This window comes from Ambystoma mexicanum, chromosome 14 (genome assembly GCF_040938575.1).
Source record: "Ambystoma mexicanum isolate Mex_15411 chromosome 14, UKY_AmexF1_1, whole genome shotgun sequence".
NCBI classification, from domain to species: Eukaryota; Metazoa; Chordata; class Amphibia; order Caudata; family Ambystomatidae; genus Ambystoma; species Ambystoma mexicanum.
Genome location: NC_090940.1, coordinates 538,985,721 through 539,003,486, shown reverse-complemented (window position 1 = coordinate 539,003,486; position 17,766 = coordinate 538,985,721). Strand labels below are relative to the sequence as shown.

The window sequence follows — 17,766 nt, the reverse complement described above, 5'->3', positions numbered from 1 at the left end:
AACTGCTGTGTGACTCACCCACAATTCACACATTAAACACAAATCACTGGACACACTCTTTGTTTTTATAGTTGCATTATTCTTCATGCCCAAAGGATTGTATGTACTACTAGAAAAGTCAATATTTTGCTATTGAGGGCTTTTGACTATGGAGTATACCTTCCCAGTTAACATGTACTCCGAGATCACCCCTCTTATTTTCCTGAATGTGAAGACACAACAGTTCCTCCACCCTTGCCCCCACCACCTGGACCACTCACTCATTAATCACGAGTGCCTCAAGGTTGTTGAACCATAATGTTCTGCTCTATCATCCTGAAAAAACTATCACTATAGTCCTGTTGCAAGCTCAACAACAGATGCCCCTTTTGTCCAGAGTGCCCATTGTAACTTGATGCCCGGTTTTGCAGAAGCTGGGACAATTCTACCAGCTTGATCCGCTCCGCACCAGTTCCATCATTAGGATATAAAGACTAAGACTCTGAGTGAGACTTGTTGCTCACCAGTAGTAACCCAATACTCCTGCTCCATAGGTTGATTTTGCTTATCTTCAGATCACCTCTGAAAATGAGTCCACCTGGTGCCCATTTGTCAGCAATGAGCTGAATGAGGATAACTTGGTGAGCACTGGGCAAATGCAGTAGTCCCAATGCAAAATCTGGAGTTAGTGTGGTGTTCCTGTCCCACTAGAATTTGAGTACAGTGATTAAAGGTAACCCACAAAGCGACGTGGGCCTTATTTTAAAAGTAATTCTCAACTTGATCCTTCACTAACAAATATGTATTGCCAGTAATGCCATCAGCAAGATGGGTCACTACCCACATCACATCCCAAAATGAGGTGTTCCTTCTGATCACAATATGTTATACATGGGGATGCAGTGTCTCTAAACAAGTACTTTTCCCAGTCAGCTTTCTCAAACGAGCATCATTTCCTGCATCATTTTTAGTCATGTTAAATGCAAACACCGTTGACCACCAATAATGAAAAGCAAATTATAATATGTTTACATCCTATCCAATCTCATTTTAATGACTGTATATGGAATGCCAAGATGCACATGATTTCAGAGGTGTTTCCACTTTCCTGTGAACTAATGTTTCGACGTCATTATGCACCACAATCCACCTCATACATTGGGTATTATTGTCTCTGGCCCTCGTTGCGTGTTGATATTGTTGTATAGTGTCTGTTGCAGACTTTTTGCATGTCTTGTTATCAATGTATGTGCTCACACTTCATGTTATGTAGATCCTGGTTAAGTTAATGGTGGGTAACATTTGCTGTGCTATATCATGCCTATTAATATTTTGCATCCCGTCACATTATACCCCATTACCTACAGGATGAAGCCAGTGAGCAGCAGCAACGATGTATCTACGGACGCCTTAGATTTTGATCGAATGAAACAAGTGAGTTGCCTTTTCTTTTGAAGCTCATTGTCTCAGAATTGTCTTGCTTTGTAAAGTCCTATTTCGGTCTGTACAACAGTATGTTCTATCTGGATTATAATACACCGCTGAATGACTCCTAATAGTGCTCTTAATCAAACTAAAAGTTGGTTAGTATCTCTGGGCTTGTGAACCCACTGAACAGGAACATCAGGTCGGGTTTTACAAACTAATTTATATGACACATTTAAAAATCATGAATTTCAATGAGGGTGCATTCTGATAACCTGCATGCATTTTATTATTCAGTAGACTGATGATCCAAGTCACAGTCTTTATGTATTAGTCAAATATTTTAAATAGCTGTGTGCCTAGTCTCCATTTCGGCATGAATGTATATATGTGAATATGGGACATAGGTAGCGCAAACGTAGAAGGAAAGCAATTGAAAGTTGCACCAATTAAGAACACAACACGTTTTATCTGGACAGCCTGGTGTCTGCCTGAGAGGGGGAGGGGCAAACCATTGTAGAACGATCATTGAACCTGATGTTTGACTCCCATCGGAAATTGGTGGGTAGTGGAGTGTGGAATTTGTGGTGCATTTCATTTGGTATTGCAACACTATGTGCAATGGCTACCACGTACGTTAAGTGGATTAGAAGTGTGAACAGGTGAGGCTTTATTTCCTAGTGCAGGATCTTCAATGTTATGAATATCTCTTGGCAAGTTAGTCATTTTTTTAGTATGACTGAATTGCTGGCAAAAGCTTTGTGCCCCGCACCCTTTGACTTTCTGGGGATAAAGAAGACTTCTATTGCCCAGTTCTGTTCAGGTTGTATGGAAAAGGCCTATTCTTGTGCATTAAAGGGCTTTAAAATTCATATTGTTTCATTAAAGAGTTAACTATAACATAATGTGTTATATCTTTTTGTTATGTGGTTTTGTTTTGTGCCCTTGGTCATTTACAAGATATTTTAGTTTCTGAAATGTGCAGATGCCTGCATTTATGAGAGCACAATAATCTCACCTGACTCCCACATAAGTGTATGTAGCACACACGTGTACATTGCATTTTCTAAAACCTATTAAAATGGTGACCACTTGTATTAATGTTTAATTTCACTATTACTTTCACATCATTGAACATAGCTTCCAAATGTATGTTCGTCTGTGTAAGCGATAGTGTAGTAAACCTATTTGTACCGAAACCATATTATCCAGGAGTGCTAGTGGCTAATCTAATACTCAAGGTCGTTCAACAAAACAAGCCCTCTCTCAGAACTACTCCTATGATGTATGACACAATTTATTGACACCGCTCTGTAAATAACCTAGGAGGCTGGTAGCTATTTGGCTTATGCTTGGCAAGGGTCAAAATTCGGGGCATCCAGGATTGTCCATTTACTAGTTGCATATAATTAGACCTGTGTTGATGTTTATCATATCCTACTTCCCAGAGCATAACCTCCACTACAAAGGCGGTAGAAATGCCCACCTGGGACTATGGCATTTTTTGCAGCCGAGAAGAGCACTGTACCTAAAGCAAGGTGCTAAAGAGCGTTGGATCTCTGCAGTTAGTGCTAGAGAAATTACAACCCTGAGCACCTGACCGCTTTACTGTTGGACAGCATATTGTTGTGGGTCTGCCCATAGATCATCCAGGAACCAATTCATATGATCCTTGTGTCAATGATTAACATTAGATGTTATCAACAACTTTCCTACAGCACAGCAAGAATTCTCTCACTTTTGTATATTTTTTTTTTTTTAACTAATATATGAGCATATAATATTGCATAGTCTAACAATATGTATTCCCCAACATTAGCAATAATGTACTTGATTATAGTCCTAGCAGCCCACTCTTTTCAGATTCACTTCTAGAAATGTTAAGCAACGTAAAACCAATCAACAGTGTGTGTGTACCCTTCAGAAATGTGGCCCAGTAAATCTTAACATTATAAACACATGAGTGCTACCAAAAACCTGTCTTTATAAGGGCAGTTACCTAATACAATCTAATGCAATTGATTACAAAAATACAGGTAGAACATTTTGAATCCACACGTTTAAATTAATCTCTTCCATCCTGAAGTACTTTGATGGGTCGCTTTGACATCTGTGCAGAGCTTGCTAACGCAGGTTTGAATCGCGGCAAGGCCAAACTCAGCCTTTCATCCTTCCCAGGTCGATAAATGAGCACCACACACCGTTGGTAATAATAAGCAGCGCTCAGATACCTGAGGGTTCGTAGCGCTATATAAATGCCAAATTATTATTATTATTATCCTGATCAAAGAAATCTGAGGTGGAGCAAAGGTCTTAATGCACTATGACCGCATTTATATTGCACATTCAGTATCTCACCAGTACAAAAGATACTTGAATGGCTATCTGACAAAAATACATGTGTCTTTTAATGGTGTAGCCACGAAAAAAGGAAAATAGGTGTCACAAATGGGTAAAATTGACTTCTTTCAGCCACCAAAAAATATCAAAGCAAGCAAGAAACTAAAATTTGAAAAAATTGAGTGAACATTTTTAGGCCCATATTCTAATTATACTGTACAATGGCGCTGGCATTCAAATTGCTGCTTGCTTTTTCTTACCCAACCAGCCCTGTCGTTCAGGTGTGCCTCCCAGCTCTGCCTGCTTGACATCACTTCATCAGCATCTCTGGAACTCTGTGGGGGTCCCATCCTCTTGGCTAAGCTTGTCATATAGTCTAAAGCCAAGTTTATCTATACCCCCTTTTATTTCTTTACCAGACAATCCTGACTTGTGGACGTCAGTGTCTTAAACACTAGTTTTCATCTTTGAAAGTTCATTGCAGGTTAATTTCCTGTAGACTTGCCACCAATTTCAAGAAGGAACAGTGATGAAGTTAATCATGATCTGTAATCTGGATCTCTTCACCAAAACTGTAATCCTCTCTTGCCAAAATTGTTCCATCCCAGGGCAAAACTTATACTGCCCATCAGTAACAACTAGAACCTCTTGGGAGTTTTGTCACTCATATACTTACCATGATTTTGTAAAAATGACGATTTATTGTCAATCATGATGTCGGAGTGTTCTTCCACAATAATCCTGGCTAATGGGTGGTTTTCTTCAAAAGATTAACTATTGTCAAATGGGCCACTTTTTTCTTCATGTGGTTGAATTTACAAAATGTCTGATTTTCAAAACTGTGATTAAAATAAACAGCTAACTCTTCATATTTAAGGACATACTCTTCCAAGAAATATACGTAATGGTTTTACACTGTAATAAATCTAAAGCTTCAGTATGCAATTCATTCTTTTCAGATAATGTTATGGGGTCATTTTATGTACCTCCTAAATTGCACAGGCGAGAACCGTGTGCAATTGTACTTACATGCAAAAGGTCTGCTCCCCTGCAATTTGTGTAATTTCCAAAACACAGTAGATATATGAAGAGTAAAACAGACAATCAGCTTCATTTGTCCCATTGGTTTTGGAAATGAGGCTGAAAAATTATGTTTTGCAGTCACCATTTACAATGGAATCCTCCTGTTTTTACGAGGTGGAAGTCACGTGGATTTCCATAAGAATCCTTTGGTTTTCTGCCTGCATGAAAGTCATAGTGCTATAGGAAAGTGAAGCGGGAGATCAACACGGAAATGTTTATCCCTTTCCATGCCCCACCTCGACTACAAATGCCTTTAAAATTAAAATCCCCTGATCAAGGCATAAATGGCTCACACCTTTCTTGTACACTTTACATTCACGATCCGGAGACTATAAAATTAGCCCATTGTATTTGATTAAAAAAAGCATCATGCTCACCTTGTGAACATGACCGGAGCACGTTTATCAAATACACTATTAATACAAATGGAGCACATTTCTAAATTAATTAAAACAATCCAGTGCTTTGCAAAAATACCTTGCATCATTTATTACAACAAGGGCCTAATTTTGTTTTTGATTATGTGAACAGAATCTGTATTACAATGTGCAGATAAGAAAGCGGAGTGCTTTGGCAGAGAGCTGCAGAGAAACGTAAAAGGAAAATGACTCATTTAGAAATGCAGATCACTGCAGAATATCTTTGTAAAATATGGCCACTGCTTTTCAAAGCAGAAAGCTGCGCTGTACCCTGTATATTAAATGCAATGTGAACAACGTCTTTCAAAACCAATAGCAAAGAATACACTTATTTTGTGTGTCCATGTGCTGTAACTAACTAAAATGTGTTCAATAAAATAGTGAAAAGATTATATAGGTTCGGGTTTAAATTGCTTGCCTTAGTTTAAGCTTCCAACACCATCTTATACATGCAATACTCAACAGACTTTCTTATAAAACTTAATGAACTTTCACATGAAGAGGCCCTAGTTAGACACCATCAGAATCTTCTCGGAACTGATATCATGATTTGCTCTACCTTCGTCTGTTGAAAATGGATTGCTGCAATTCAGAGTAATCAGTGGGGCCTTGAGCAGTGAGAATTGCTAATCCAAGTAGGATATGTACTAATTTGAACAATCAAGAGGAAACCTCTTTCAGGTTGCAGGAATTTATAATGTGCAAATCCGCTAAATCCCAAGTATGGGATTTGCTCGACCCAGTGTTTGCTTGGCAGACGTTTACCCCAGCGTATACCATAGTAGTGGGGCACACCCAGAGAAAACCCTTTACTTTGTGAAGTTTTAGAAAATTTAGGAGATTCAAGTTATATTCCATAATTAGCATTGAAGGAAAATCGTGTGCGTGTGTGAATCTACTAAAACGAAGCACGTTTGCCACTTTGTGGGCCCCACTGCAAATTGGTACTAGACAAGTGGCTAAAGGTGGTTCATAATGGTAGAGCATGGAAGAGAACTTTATACAATTTTATCTTCAGTATTTAGACAGTGCCCCGTCTACATGCAGACTTTCCCCCGGTCTCTTGAGTGGTGGAGCTTATCCTTCAATGCCTGGATTAATTGAAATACACAAGACACCCGTTTTTGATTTTTACAGCTCCCTGATTACTGCAGAGTGCTATTAAAAGGAAACCATTCGTTTTGGTTACAAGTGCTTTCCGCCTTTCTTAGAGAAGATGTGTCCAGATGTTTTGTATTTATGAGCAGCAAATTGAAGAGTATTTTTCTCAGTTTTTGAGAGTGCGATGAAACCATGAGTGTGGGTTCTCGGATCTTTTTTGGTTGAGGAAACGCTGCCATGATTGTAGCACTGCGACTGCTGAAGAGGGCATATTCATCCTTGATGTATGCTACTGGAAGGGGGAAACGCTGATATGCCATTTCTGCAGTAGGTAAAACCTGATTTGGCCTGTCAATTTCATTTCTTATTTTGTTTGAATATTTTTTTATTTTTGTAAGTCATTTTGAGCAGGCCAACAGCACTTTAATGCTTCCAGGTTCTTACCGCAGTATGTTTGTCAATAAACAGTACAAAATACTAATTGTTATATTTGAAATATTCTTCATAACTTCTCTCATTTCTTCCAGGCATATTTTGTAACAGATTGAAAAACTCAACCGTATCTACTAGGCCACCTTTTTAATAAGAGAAACCTCTTTTAAAGGTTTCTTTCACATGCATAGTAAGCACTGTATATGAGATTTGTGGCGTGGCTTCCATATGAAAATGTGCAAATAAGAGGAATCTTGTTGAGCTGACAAATTGACATGCTTCATGCATACACAGCCCCCTATAAAGCCCCAAAATGCAATGTAGTCACAAAATGGTCTGTATTTTGTATCCAATGCAGATGCCTTGAAAAAGATTTGTGGGTGGAGGGGCTCCTTATCCCCCCCAAAGAGATTACAGGCACACTCTTTACACCCAAAATGTTTGGCCTAAAAAAAGGTGTTGAAAGATATGGCGGCGCGGCCAACGGGCTACAAGTGTAGGGGTGCGTGGGGAATAGAGACTAGATAATGGGGAATGGGAGGCTTGGGGGGGAACCCCCCGCCCTCCCAAATAAAAAAAATGCAATTAGTTTTTTCAGCCTAAAATATTCAGCAAAAAACTCCACACAAAAAACCTGCTGAGCGAACAACATAGGTGAAGTCTTCTCCAGCATGGGGTCTGGCATGGATTCACATGCTCATGAATATTCCCCGTCGTCAGGCCGGGAATCCTCAGTATAGAAAAAAATCAGTATCAGTTTCGTTTCTGATCTGTCTTTCTTAGTAGTAACCAATCGCTGGTCTCTGGGTCATACTGCCCCCAGCCAATGACTGCCCTCTCCCTAAGTCCCGCCTCTGGCAGCCATCCTCAGATTTTTACCGCACGTTCAAGTGTTGGGAGTCCTCGTGCTGTAGCTCTCGAGCTTTTGCTGCGTTTTCGCGCTTTTTCAGGAGTTTTTTCTCATTTTTCGGTTAAATAGAGCCTCAAGCTCCACCGTTTCTACATCCGATCAACGGGGATCCGTTTCGGAGTGTTCTACGCCCCTCAAGGGTGAAGTTTTCGTCGAGTTACGCTTTTGGGCAAGGTGCAGCGTCTGCTGGCCACGGACATGGCCAGGGTAAGATATATCAAGTCCCTCCTCGGGATGATGTCCTCCTGCATTTATCTGGTGTGCCTTTGCAGGCTTCGGATGCGCCCCTTACAAGAGTTCCTCGACGCCCGCTGGGTCCAGTCGACGGGCAGCTTCGAGGACAGGATCCCTCTCAACGAGACGTTCCGTCGGGCGATCCGGTGGTGGGGTACCCGCTCCCATCTGTTGGCGGGCATGGACTTTCAGATCCCAGCTCACCAGGTGACGGTGACGACGGACGCCTCCCTGGAAGGTTGTGGAGCGCTCTCCGGAGATCTTCACCCGAGAGGCCTTTGGCTCCCGGAGGAGAAGTCACTCCACATCAACATTTTGGAGCTCCGCGCAGTGTTCTGGGCCCTCAGGTCCTTTCTCCCGTCCCTCAAGGGCAAGGTGGTGAGGATCTTCACCGACAACACCACCACAATGTTCTACATCCGGAAGCAGGGCGGAACCAGGTCCCCGGCCCTATCCAAGGAAGCCCAGGATCTGTGGCATTGGGCCGTCGCCCAACGGATGTTTCTGGTGCCTCTTCATCTGGCAGGAATAAAAAACACGATCGCTGACTCACTCAGCAGGGAGCTGCGCTCGTGCCACGAGTGGGAACTACGCCAGGATCAAGTGGATCGACTTTTTCGACGATGGGGCGAACCCCAAATCGATCTCTTTGCGACGGCGATGAATTCCAAGTGCCGGAGGTTCGCCAGCAGGTTCCCCCAGCCGAGGAGCATGGGCGATGCTTTCTCGTTCCCCTGGGACGGCCTATTTCTTTATGCATTCCCTCCACTGCCGTTGCTGCTCTGGCTCATCAACCAGCTCAAGAGGTCCCGGTGCAGGATGATCCTCGTCGCACCGGCGTGGCCGAGACAAATCTGGTTCCCGGACCTTCTGGACTTGTCAACGTCCACACCAGTCAAGCTGCCGACGGACGCAGACCACCTCTCCAGAGAAGGAGGCGCCATTCTTCACCACAACCCGCAGTCGCTGAACTTGCAGGCCTGGCTCCTGCAGCACTAGAGTTTGGAGGGACTGCAGAGAGGTTCTTGCAAAGGCCAGGGCGTCCTCAACTCTCAAGTGCTACGGACATAAATGGAAGAGGTTCTCTGTCTGGTGCCGTGCACAGAAGATTAACCCTCTGCGGATTACGGCCCCTCAAGTACTGCCGTACCTACTGTCGCTGGCCAAAGCTGGACTGGCTCACACCTCCAAAATACATCTGGCTGCAATCTCCCGATATACCAGGACTGCGGGACGGGCGTCCTTGTGGTCTCATCGCCTTGTGAAAGAATTCATGAAGGGACTATTCCGATCATTTCCGCCGGTGAAGGCTCCTGCCCCGGCGTGGGAGCTTAATGTGGTGCTGACCAGGCTCATGGGGGGGCCCCATTCGAGCCTATGCATTCGGCGCCTCTGAAGTTCCTGTCATGGAAGACCACTTTCCTCGTGGCCATCACCTCCGCACGACGAGTGGGAGAGATCCAGGCCCTATCTTGCAAGCCTCCATACTTGACTTTTCATGACACGAGGCTGGTGCTGAGGACGCACCCCTCCTTTATGCCTAAGGTGCCGTTGGACTTCCACCTCAAAGAGCCCTTGGTGTTGCCAGTTTTCTTCCCGTTGCCTTCGTCGCCGGCCGAGAGGACTTTGCACTCGCTGGATGTAGCTAGAGCGCTGAAGTTCTACGTGGACCGCACAAAGAGTTTTCGGAAGACGGCACAGCTGTTTATGAACTTTGGGACTGTGAATCAAGGGAAGGCTCTCTCGAAGACTTCCATTTCCAGATGGCTCTCCGGCTGCATCATGCACTGTCACCGGTTGGCGAACCGACCGCTGCCCAGCCGTCCGAGAGCCCATTCGACCAGAGCGATCGCTGCTACCACAGCGTTCCTGTCTGGTGTGCCCCTGCTAGACATCTGCAGGGCTGCGACGTGGAGGTCGACGCTCACCTTCACAAGATTCTACTGCGTCGATCGGGACTCCAGGGTCGGCCAAGCAGTGCTGCGCAACCTGTTCGCCTAAGGTGAGCCTGGTGAGGAGGTAAGAGATGCTTAATGTTGAGTTGTTGTATTGCTTAATGTTGAGCCTGTTGCCACCTCCCATGGTTGTGCATGTGTGTACTGCTATGCATTCTCTTATTCATGAGCATGTGAATCCATGCCAGACCCATGCTGGAGAACAACAGTTACAGGTAAGTAACTTGTGCCTTTTTTCTACTCAAAGGGCAGGCAGGGTGTTGCATAGCACAGATACAGCACAGCTATAGCCATTCAAAATGTCTAAGTGGCAGGTAACTCCAACTCCTTGCACCATGCTTTGATGGGCTGTGCCCATGAAAGTTAGGTAGGATGTCAAGGCTTTCCTGTGGAGAGTAGTGGCTGGGACCGGAGTTCAGGTTTCACACTTCATATGTTATAATATGATAAGTAATTCATAACACACCTGTACACAATTGTTGCTAAGCGCGACAATACAAGGGAGGGAAGACAGACAAACTATCTTACTAGGCCTTGTGTCATTCAGATCGAGCACGTGCAAGAACGAGAAGTGCAAGGGGAAAGGGGGTGTGGGGAGTGGCCGGGCGAGGGAAGAGGAAAACAGGGCCGCAATGCTCTGAGTAATTGCAGGCAGGGCAGTGCGGCTCTGGCTAAGTGCCAGGAGGCAGGGACTGTAGAGGTTACAGTTACACCAGTTACAGTCCCTAAGTGCGTGGCAGGCCTGGAGGCAGTGCAGGGGTGGCTGATCAGAAACAAGCTTGATTCCCAGGGAAACTCTGAAGCCAAGCAACCAGTCGGTACAGCAGACAGGTAGGCCAGGTAGGTCAGCAGGGTAGGGAGAGAAGGAAGAGGTACTGAAGTGGAAAAATGGGAAAACACCCTCCCCCCATTCTCATCCAGACCCTGGCCTAGAGGATCACGGCCCAAGCACACCCTGCGAGAGGAGTTTGACCCGCTCACCTCCTTAGCAGACGTCAAGGTACCATGTGTTCGTGGCCCACATGCACGAGGGGCATGCCCTGGCCAAGCTGACGCCTGAGACATGGACCAGATCGACTAAAACAGCCGCAAAGCATCAACATCATTAGAGGTGTCATGATGGCATAGCCAACAGACAAGAACACCCGTGCCACCATGCACCCTGGTCACTCACACACCAACTCACACGAAGAACATACTCAGTGCTATGACTTAGCGGACTGACACACTCGCAGACATGCATCGTTGTTATTTTCCACATAGGCTTCCTACAGCACTGCATAAACGCAAGATGCCTGAAGAGCTTGTGTATACACTTGCAGACGCTTCATGCTAACCTACCCCCATAGAGATGTCATTATATATATATACTACTTGTGACACTCTGTCACCCTACGGCACCTATGATAGTAATTGTACATCGCCTCCCAGGAAAACTAGGCCCGAGTAGGCCGCAAGCAAGAGTCCTCAGGCCGGAGCCTCTAAGATGAAAAACGTTTTCGAGATGAAAAGCAATGCGCTGACCATGCTGAACGTGTCCCAGCAAGAGCCCACCGCCAAGGCCACAATGTTGCAACCCACATGCCGAGCTCTCAGTGCCAAGGCTACACCTGCCGCAGCCAAGCACCCCTCTGGGCCGAAAAAACAAATTAAATGCTTATAATCCTGTTCCAGCTACGGTCTCTACGCACGTGACTAAGCAAAATTGACAAGATGCCCAGTTTACGAGACAGAAAGTCGCCGGGGTCCCACGTCTGAGACGCAGGTTGCAACAACAAAGTGACAAGTTGGACACCTACTCCGATGGGAAAGGCGTGATCAACAGCCACTAGCAAAGACCTGTCCATTGTCCACCACTAACACATAGTTGCACAATGTTGCCAACACCAGGTACCTCGCGGGCTGGGAATGGCGATGGTCCCAGCCTTGGGGGCTCACGAGGGAACCAATCAGAGTACGAGGGGCTCCTCACTGACGCCATTTCGGGTAGCCAATCACCAAGGGTCCCCGTGTAACCAATTTATTGTAGCAAGTGTTAGGGACAACCCAAGTGTGCCACCTGACCTGTCCTTATCCACTAACATTTCTCCATATAATCATCTATACTAACCCTACCACTCGGGGAGCCAACCCGAAGTGGCGATAGGTTTTGTGACGGTTTTTCCCAGGTGACGCGAGCAGCGCGTCATACTATGGTAAAAAGGGCCTGCGAGCCCAACTAAGAACGAGAGCGTCTCCCCGGATGCATGCGGACGGAGAACGATCCCTGCCGTTACTATAATAAACAGCAGTAATTACTTTGCTCTTGTGTGTGCCTTATACTCCTTTTGGGGCGTGGGAGAAGTTGGGGCCTCCCCAGCTCCGGAGGTCCACGGACGGCTCTGCCGGCCCCTGAGAGATCACCCCGAAAAGTTGGAGGCACTGCTGAGATCTGTTTGAGATCTACTTAACCTACCCTAAGAGCATAACTACCAGGCCTCCTGTAACGAGGCAACCGGGCAGCGCGGCCCCCTCTGCTGTTGCTCCCTTTAGAGGACTACTGGACCACCGCGAAACTGCGATAAGACCAGACAGCGCAATCCGGACATTGGCCCTCGGGAGCCAACTTGAAAAGTATCCCGCTTGCGGTTGGCGAGTGTACAGACGAAGGGCGGTGGCGAGCCGCTTGGAGGGGTGCCCGCGGTCGAGCGGCCCCGACTCATGAGGACTTGGTGAGTATGGCACACCCAACCAGCAACGTAATGTTGTGCGGGAGGGGGGAGGAGTTGTAAAGAGGGATGAGGGCGGTTGTAACAGTGTGTGGAAATTGATTTTGACTGTTCCGCGGCGATAGAGGTGTGAGATGTAACAGGACAGGCACGAGGACCGTCCCGAAGTGGATTGGGTGGGGCCTCAGGCACCCACGTGTGATTGTTAGAGGGCGCGGATTGGGATGTGGCTTTCCTATGAGTTGACATTGGAGATCAGTGAATAGATAAGGTTCCCTACTAATTGAGTGTTGAAGCTCGTTAAGTAGATGACGTTTTCCCGCAGGGGGTAGCTAGGTTGTTTACTGAGTGCGGAAGATAATTGGCTAGTTAAGCTCCTCTGGAGAGGGGGCGTATCACACGCGAGTGGACGCAGCGTGCGCAGACGGATTATATTAAGTGCATTGATTGTTGATACCTTGCTCCAGACGAGGCGAGAAGACAGCTGTGGGGTAAATGGGGGATAACAGTGTGAGAACAAGAGCGCATTTGTGAAGTTTTGAAATGTATAAGTACTTACAGTGTGTTGTAGCAGTTGGTGACGTCACCCATAGTGTTTGTATTGATACATCGCGATACACCCCACGTTCATCTAGGAGTGGCCGGGGACAGAGGGTGCGAAGGGGTAGGAGGAAAGGGGGAGAGGCAGCCACGCACGGAGAACGCCGGCCGTGCTCAGGCAGGGAAGGGCCACGGGGGAGAGGCGGCCGCGCACAGCGAACGCCGTCAGCACTCAACAAGGGTGTGGTTTGAGGTGAAGGAGCAAAAGGGGAGGAGGAGTTGAGTTGAAAGTGTGACAAGTACAAAAGAAAGAGGAAGGTGGGGCAGCCCAGAGGCACGCCGCACAGGACACATCGCTGCAGGGGGCTTTGTGTGCCACGGCCAAAGGGGGCCGTAGTTATAAGTAGAAGTAATAACTGTACCATATAAAGATTGCTTTCCTTTTCAGCGGACAACCGAAGTCCCCAGTTTATGGGGCCAGGTAAAAGGTAAAAATTTGGAAAAGTAAAGTTGTAGCATGGCCCTGTACTATGGCTCGGGGGCAGGAGCGGGGTGGAGAAACATGGAAGTGCGTTAACCACTCCACTTCAGCACATCTGCACGACATTGACACCACACAGGGAGAAAATAATTACAGTATCGAGTGGACACAAGGAATAGACAACAAAGAGTACCGTGGCCGCCTAGCGGCAGCTTCGATACATAACCACAACATAGTTTGTTAACATACATTCACAATACCTACAAGGGGAAGAAATTAGCAAACCACTTAGAAGTTTTTGACCTCTGGAAGATGTTCCAGGGAACTGGACCTGGGGACACAGGTATGTACACAGTGCAGGGGGTAAAAGAGGATAAGGGAGGAGAATGAGGTTAAGGAAGAAAAAAAGAAAGAGGGGCCGGGGATAAGAAAAACAAAAATGCGCCCAGCACTGAAGAAAGTGAAGAAGAGGCGGAAGGATCATTTGCGGTAGCCGTGGCGAAGGTCAAACAAGAGGGGGCAGAAGGAGCACAAGTGGCTAAGGTAGTGAAGAAGGAGGAAGGGGGGTTGGACCCACTAACAGAACTTAGAGAAGCGGCCAGACAGCAATTAACGGCTGCTGAAGGATACTCCAACCCTGCATACAGCCCCCCGCCATACACACCCCGGATGATTGCCAAAGGAAGATGGGAGAGGTAGGTACAGTAGATTCAACAACTACGCCGGTAAGAAAGGGGAATGACAGGGGTCCATTGGGTAGATTTGCAGACGTAGGGACAGAGTGGATAGCAGCACAGGTGCTTTTGAAGCTCTGAGGAACATTAACAAAGGAAGAGGAGGACGCAGTAAAACTGGTAAGTAAGGAAGAGAAGGAAAACACGCAGACAGGGTCAGAGGTAAGTGGAGAAAGAGAAGGGCGACTATCACGAGAGGAGGAAGAGATACTGTAGGAAAGATTGGCGGAATTGAGGAACGTGCGAAGCGCTTTGCTCAGGCAGTTCGAGGAAGAAACACGGAAGAGGCAGAATGAAAAAGCACATGACAAAGAGATGGCGAGAATGAAGGTAAAGGCGGAAGAAAGGAAAAAGGAGGGGGAGCGCATCACGGCAATAGCACAAAGAATGGCACGTGCAGAACAAAGGGAGATGAGAAGGGAGGAGGAGGAGAGGGAAGAGAACGATAGGGAGATGGGAATGTGGACAGAGGATTACAGCTGAAAGTGCAAGGAAGTATGAAGAAGGGAAGGTAATAGAAAGCATATTAAGAAGGCAAAGGGGAGAAAGGAGGATGAGGAGAGGATATTAGCAAAGGTAAGTGAAGAAGTATTAGAAGAAATAAAAAGGAAAAGAGGGGAAATGGGTGGAGTAGTGGACCAGAAAGAAGAGGCGGGAAAAGATAGGAGGACGGAAGATGGAGCAAGGAGATACACACACCATGATAAGGAAGTGGCATCAACACCAACACAGGTAGCTGTGGGTAGAGGAGGTGAGTACACAGATGAAGATTTGATGGATTTAAAGACAGTGACAGTAGGGGGAAAACGCACAGAGTGGTGGTCGACGTAGGCTGATGGGTTTTGCAGTGAAGAAGAGGAGGATTTAAGCATAAATGGAAGAGATGAAAGTAGGGACAGTTTAGACAAACTATACAAAACGCGCACTCATTGCGAGTCGCCATCGGCATGCAAGAGGAGGGGAGGACATAACGCAGGGGAAACAAAGAGCAGGGAGATAATAGGGAAAATGCCACACCCGCTAACACCCACACCACGCCTACTGACACCAACCCCCTGCACACACCCCATATGTTGGCAGGCTTAGAGACCTCCCAGGACGCAGGCAGGAAGAGAGAGCAAGCACGCCCATGATAGCACTAGAAGAACGCAAAAAGGGGAGAAGGGATATAGGGAGTGAAGGAGCAAACCCCTGTAATATTGACAGAATTGAAGAAACACCAGACATGGAGGAAAATGATTACTACAGTGACATAACCACACACAGGAGGATGAAGGAAGAGGAGAGGGGCTACAATTTAATGCCACTACTAGAGAGGGGAGGAACGAGACCGCAATACATCACCTGGAAGCATGCAGACAAAGAAAATATAAAATGCAGACTCCCATCACTGAGTGCAGGAGCTGGGAAATGGATATATGAGATGGAAAAACACACTGCAGGGCAAACATTAGCGGTGGGAGACTTGAAGGGCCTCCTAATTTCCATACTAGGGGATGCTGCTGACAATATATGGAAAAGGGCGGGACCCCCCGGGGTGACAATACATGACACAGCACATGATGGGGCACCTTTTGCCAATTGCAGACATGCGCTTTGGCAAGCATTAAGGGTACAATTTCCAGACACTTCAGACATAGGAGCAATCACATCACGAAAGATGCGTGAGAATGAAGATCCTGTTGACTACATAACACCAGCAATTTTCTACCACATACTTATACAAGGGCTCCCGGAGCAAGTACAGAGACAGTTAAAAAAGTTAGTAGGAATAGAAGCTAAAGGATGGCCAGAAATACAGCTGACAATAGTACACTATTGCAGGATGTGGCAGGAGAAAATGAAACAAAAGGAGGAGGATAGAAAGGCAGAGGAAGCAAAATTGGTCCAGAAGAAGTTATCGAAATATGCCATGGAGGGAGCACTGATAAGAGCCCCAGCACAACCACAGCCAACGGTGCCACAAGGCACAACACAACAACAGGTAGCACCATCACAGCAAGCACAAGTAGTGACACAGCAAATGCTTCATCCCCCGACATACACACAACAAATGGGGGGAGGGTATATGCAAATGGGAAACAGGTACTCAAGCAACTACAGAGGGAGGGGAGGGCAAATGAGAGGGAGAGGATATGGCCCACCCACCCACCAGCAAGGGGGAGGGTTCCGAGGTGACAATCAACAGGGACAGAAGGGGTATCAGGACTACATGGGGGACCTCAGTGGCAAGCGCGGGAACCACCGACATGTTGGATATGTGGGATAGTAGAACACATGTCACACACATGTAGGATGAGACCAGCACAGGCAGCCTGGGGGGAGCAGGAACAACAAGGGCCCATGGGGGAACAACAGGTTTACCAGCAGCAGGAGGTACAGCAACAACTACCACCACAACAAGCACGAATGCCACAACAGACCTTGCAACCACAACAGCAACAACAACCACACATGCAAGCACACGTACCACCGCAGCAACAGTCAAGTATACAGCAGCAACAGCAGGTCCAAACTGGCCAACAATTAACACAAATACAAGACAATGCGATAACATCTACTGATGCACCTGTAGCCCAGACACAGCTTGGGAAGGTGACAATATTGGGTCACAACCCATACACAGGAAATGGACAGTCACTTACCCACAATAGGACAGCCCACAGACGTTCTTGATGTGTCCCATCCTATCAATAACACCTAACTCTGTGGAGGAACGCCGCATACAGGTGGTGATAGGTGACAAAAAATGTTCCTTCTTAGTTGACACCGGGGCCACTAGGTCATGCATAAGAGAGGGGAAGTTTCAACTGTCAGGCGAAGCTATGAACACACAAGGATTCTCTGGGGCTCGAGGGTTGGTTCCTTTCACAGATAACATCTCCTTATCTGTAGGTGATCATGATATGTCACTACCGCTGCTATACTAAAAAAAAGTCACCAGTAAACATACTAGATAGAGACATCATGAGCAAGTTGAAGATGACCATCTCCTTCACTGACAAAGGAATAATTTGCTCTACACCAGGCATAAGCATGCTCACAGCACGACATATATTACAGGCCTATTGCGGCAAAACAGTAATAAGGGCCGAACCAATAGATTGAGAACTATTTCGATATGGGACAGACATGGCAATAGCATGGCTGCCAGGGATTGAAGGAAAGGTTTGGAGGAGGCCAGCAGCTTACCTTTTCAGACCTGAAACACCAACTAGTGAACGGGAAGGGACAAGGATATCACTGAACATTGAGAGCATTGTGGCAACACAGGACTACATCGCGGTGCATGCCCAAGACAGGGAAGGGAGAGCATGGAAGGCAGTTATAGCTCTAGCAGAGGGGTGCCGACTAACACAAGTATCTGATGAGGAGCTCTTCTCAGATGATAATGGTGAGGGGAGAGATGGTGTTTCAAATGAGTG

General features: G+C 46.4%; 1 protein-coding gene across 22 annotated transcripts in view; it reads left to right on the top strand.

Moving 5' to 3' along the window:
* EVL (Enah/Vasp-like) overlaps positions 1–17,766 on the top strand; it is a 965,108-nt gene that overhangs the window by 896,026 nt on the left and 51,316 nt on the right. For all 22 annotated transcript variants that reach the window (XM_069637816.1, XM_069637808.1, XM_069637813.1 and 19 more), the window contains one exon: positions 1,347–1,413. In XM_069637816.1, coding sequence (XP_069493917.1) covers positions 1,347–1,413 — 67 coding nt within the window. The remainder of the gene's footprint in view (positions 1–1,346; positions 1,414–17,766) is intronic.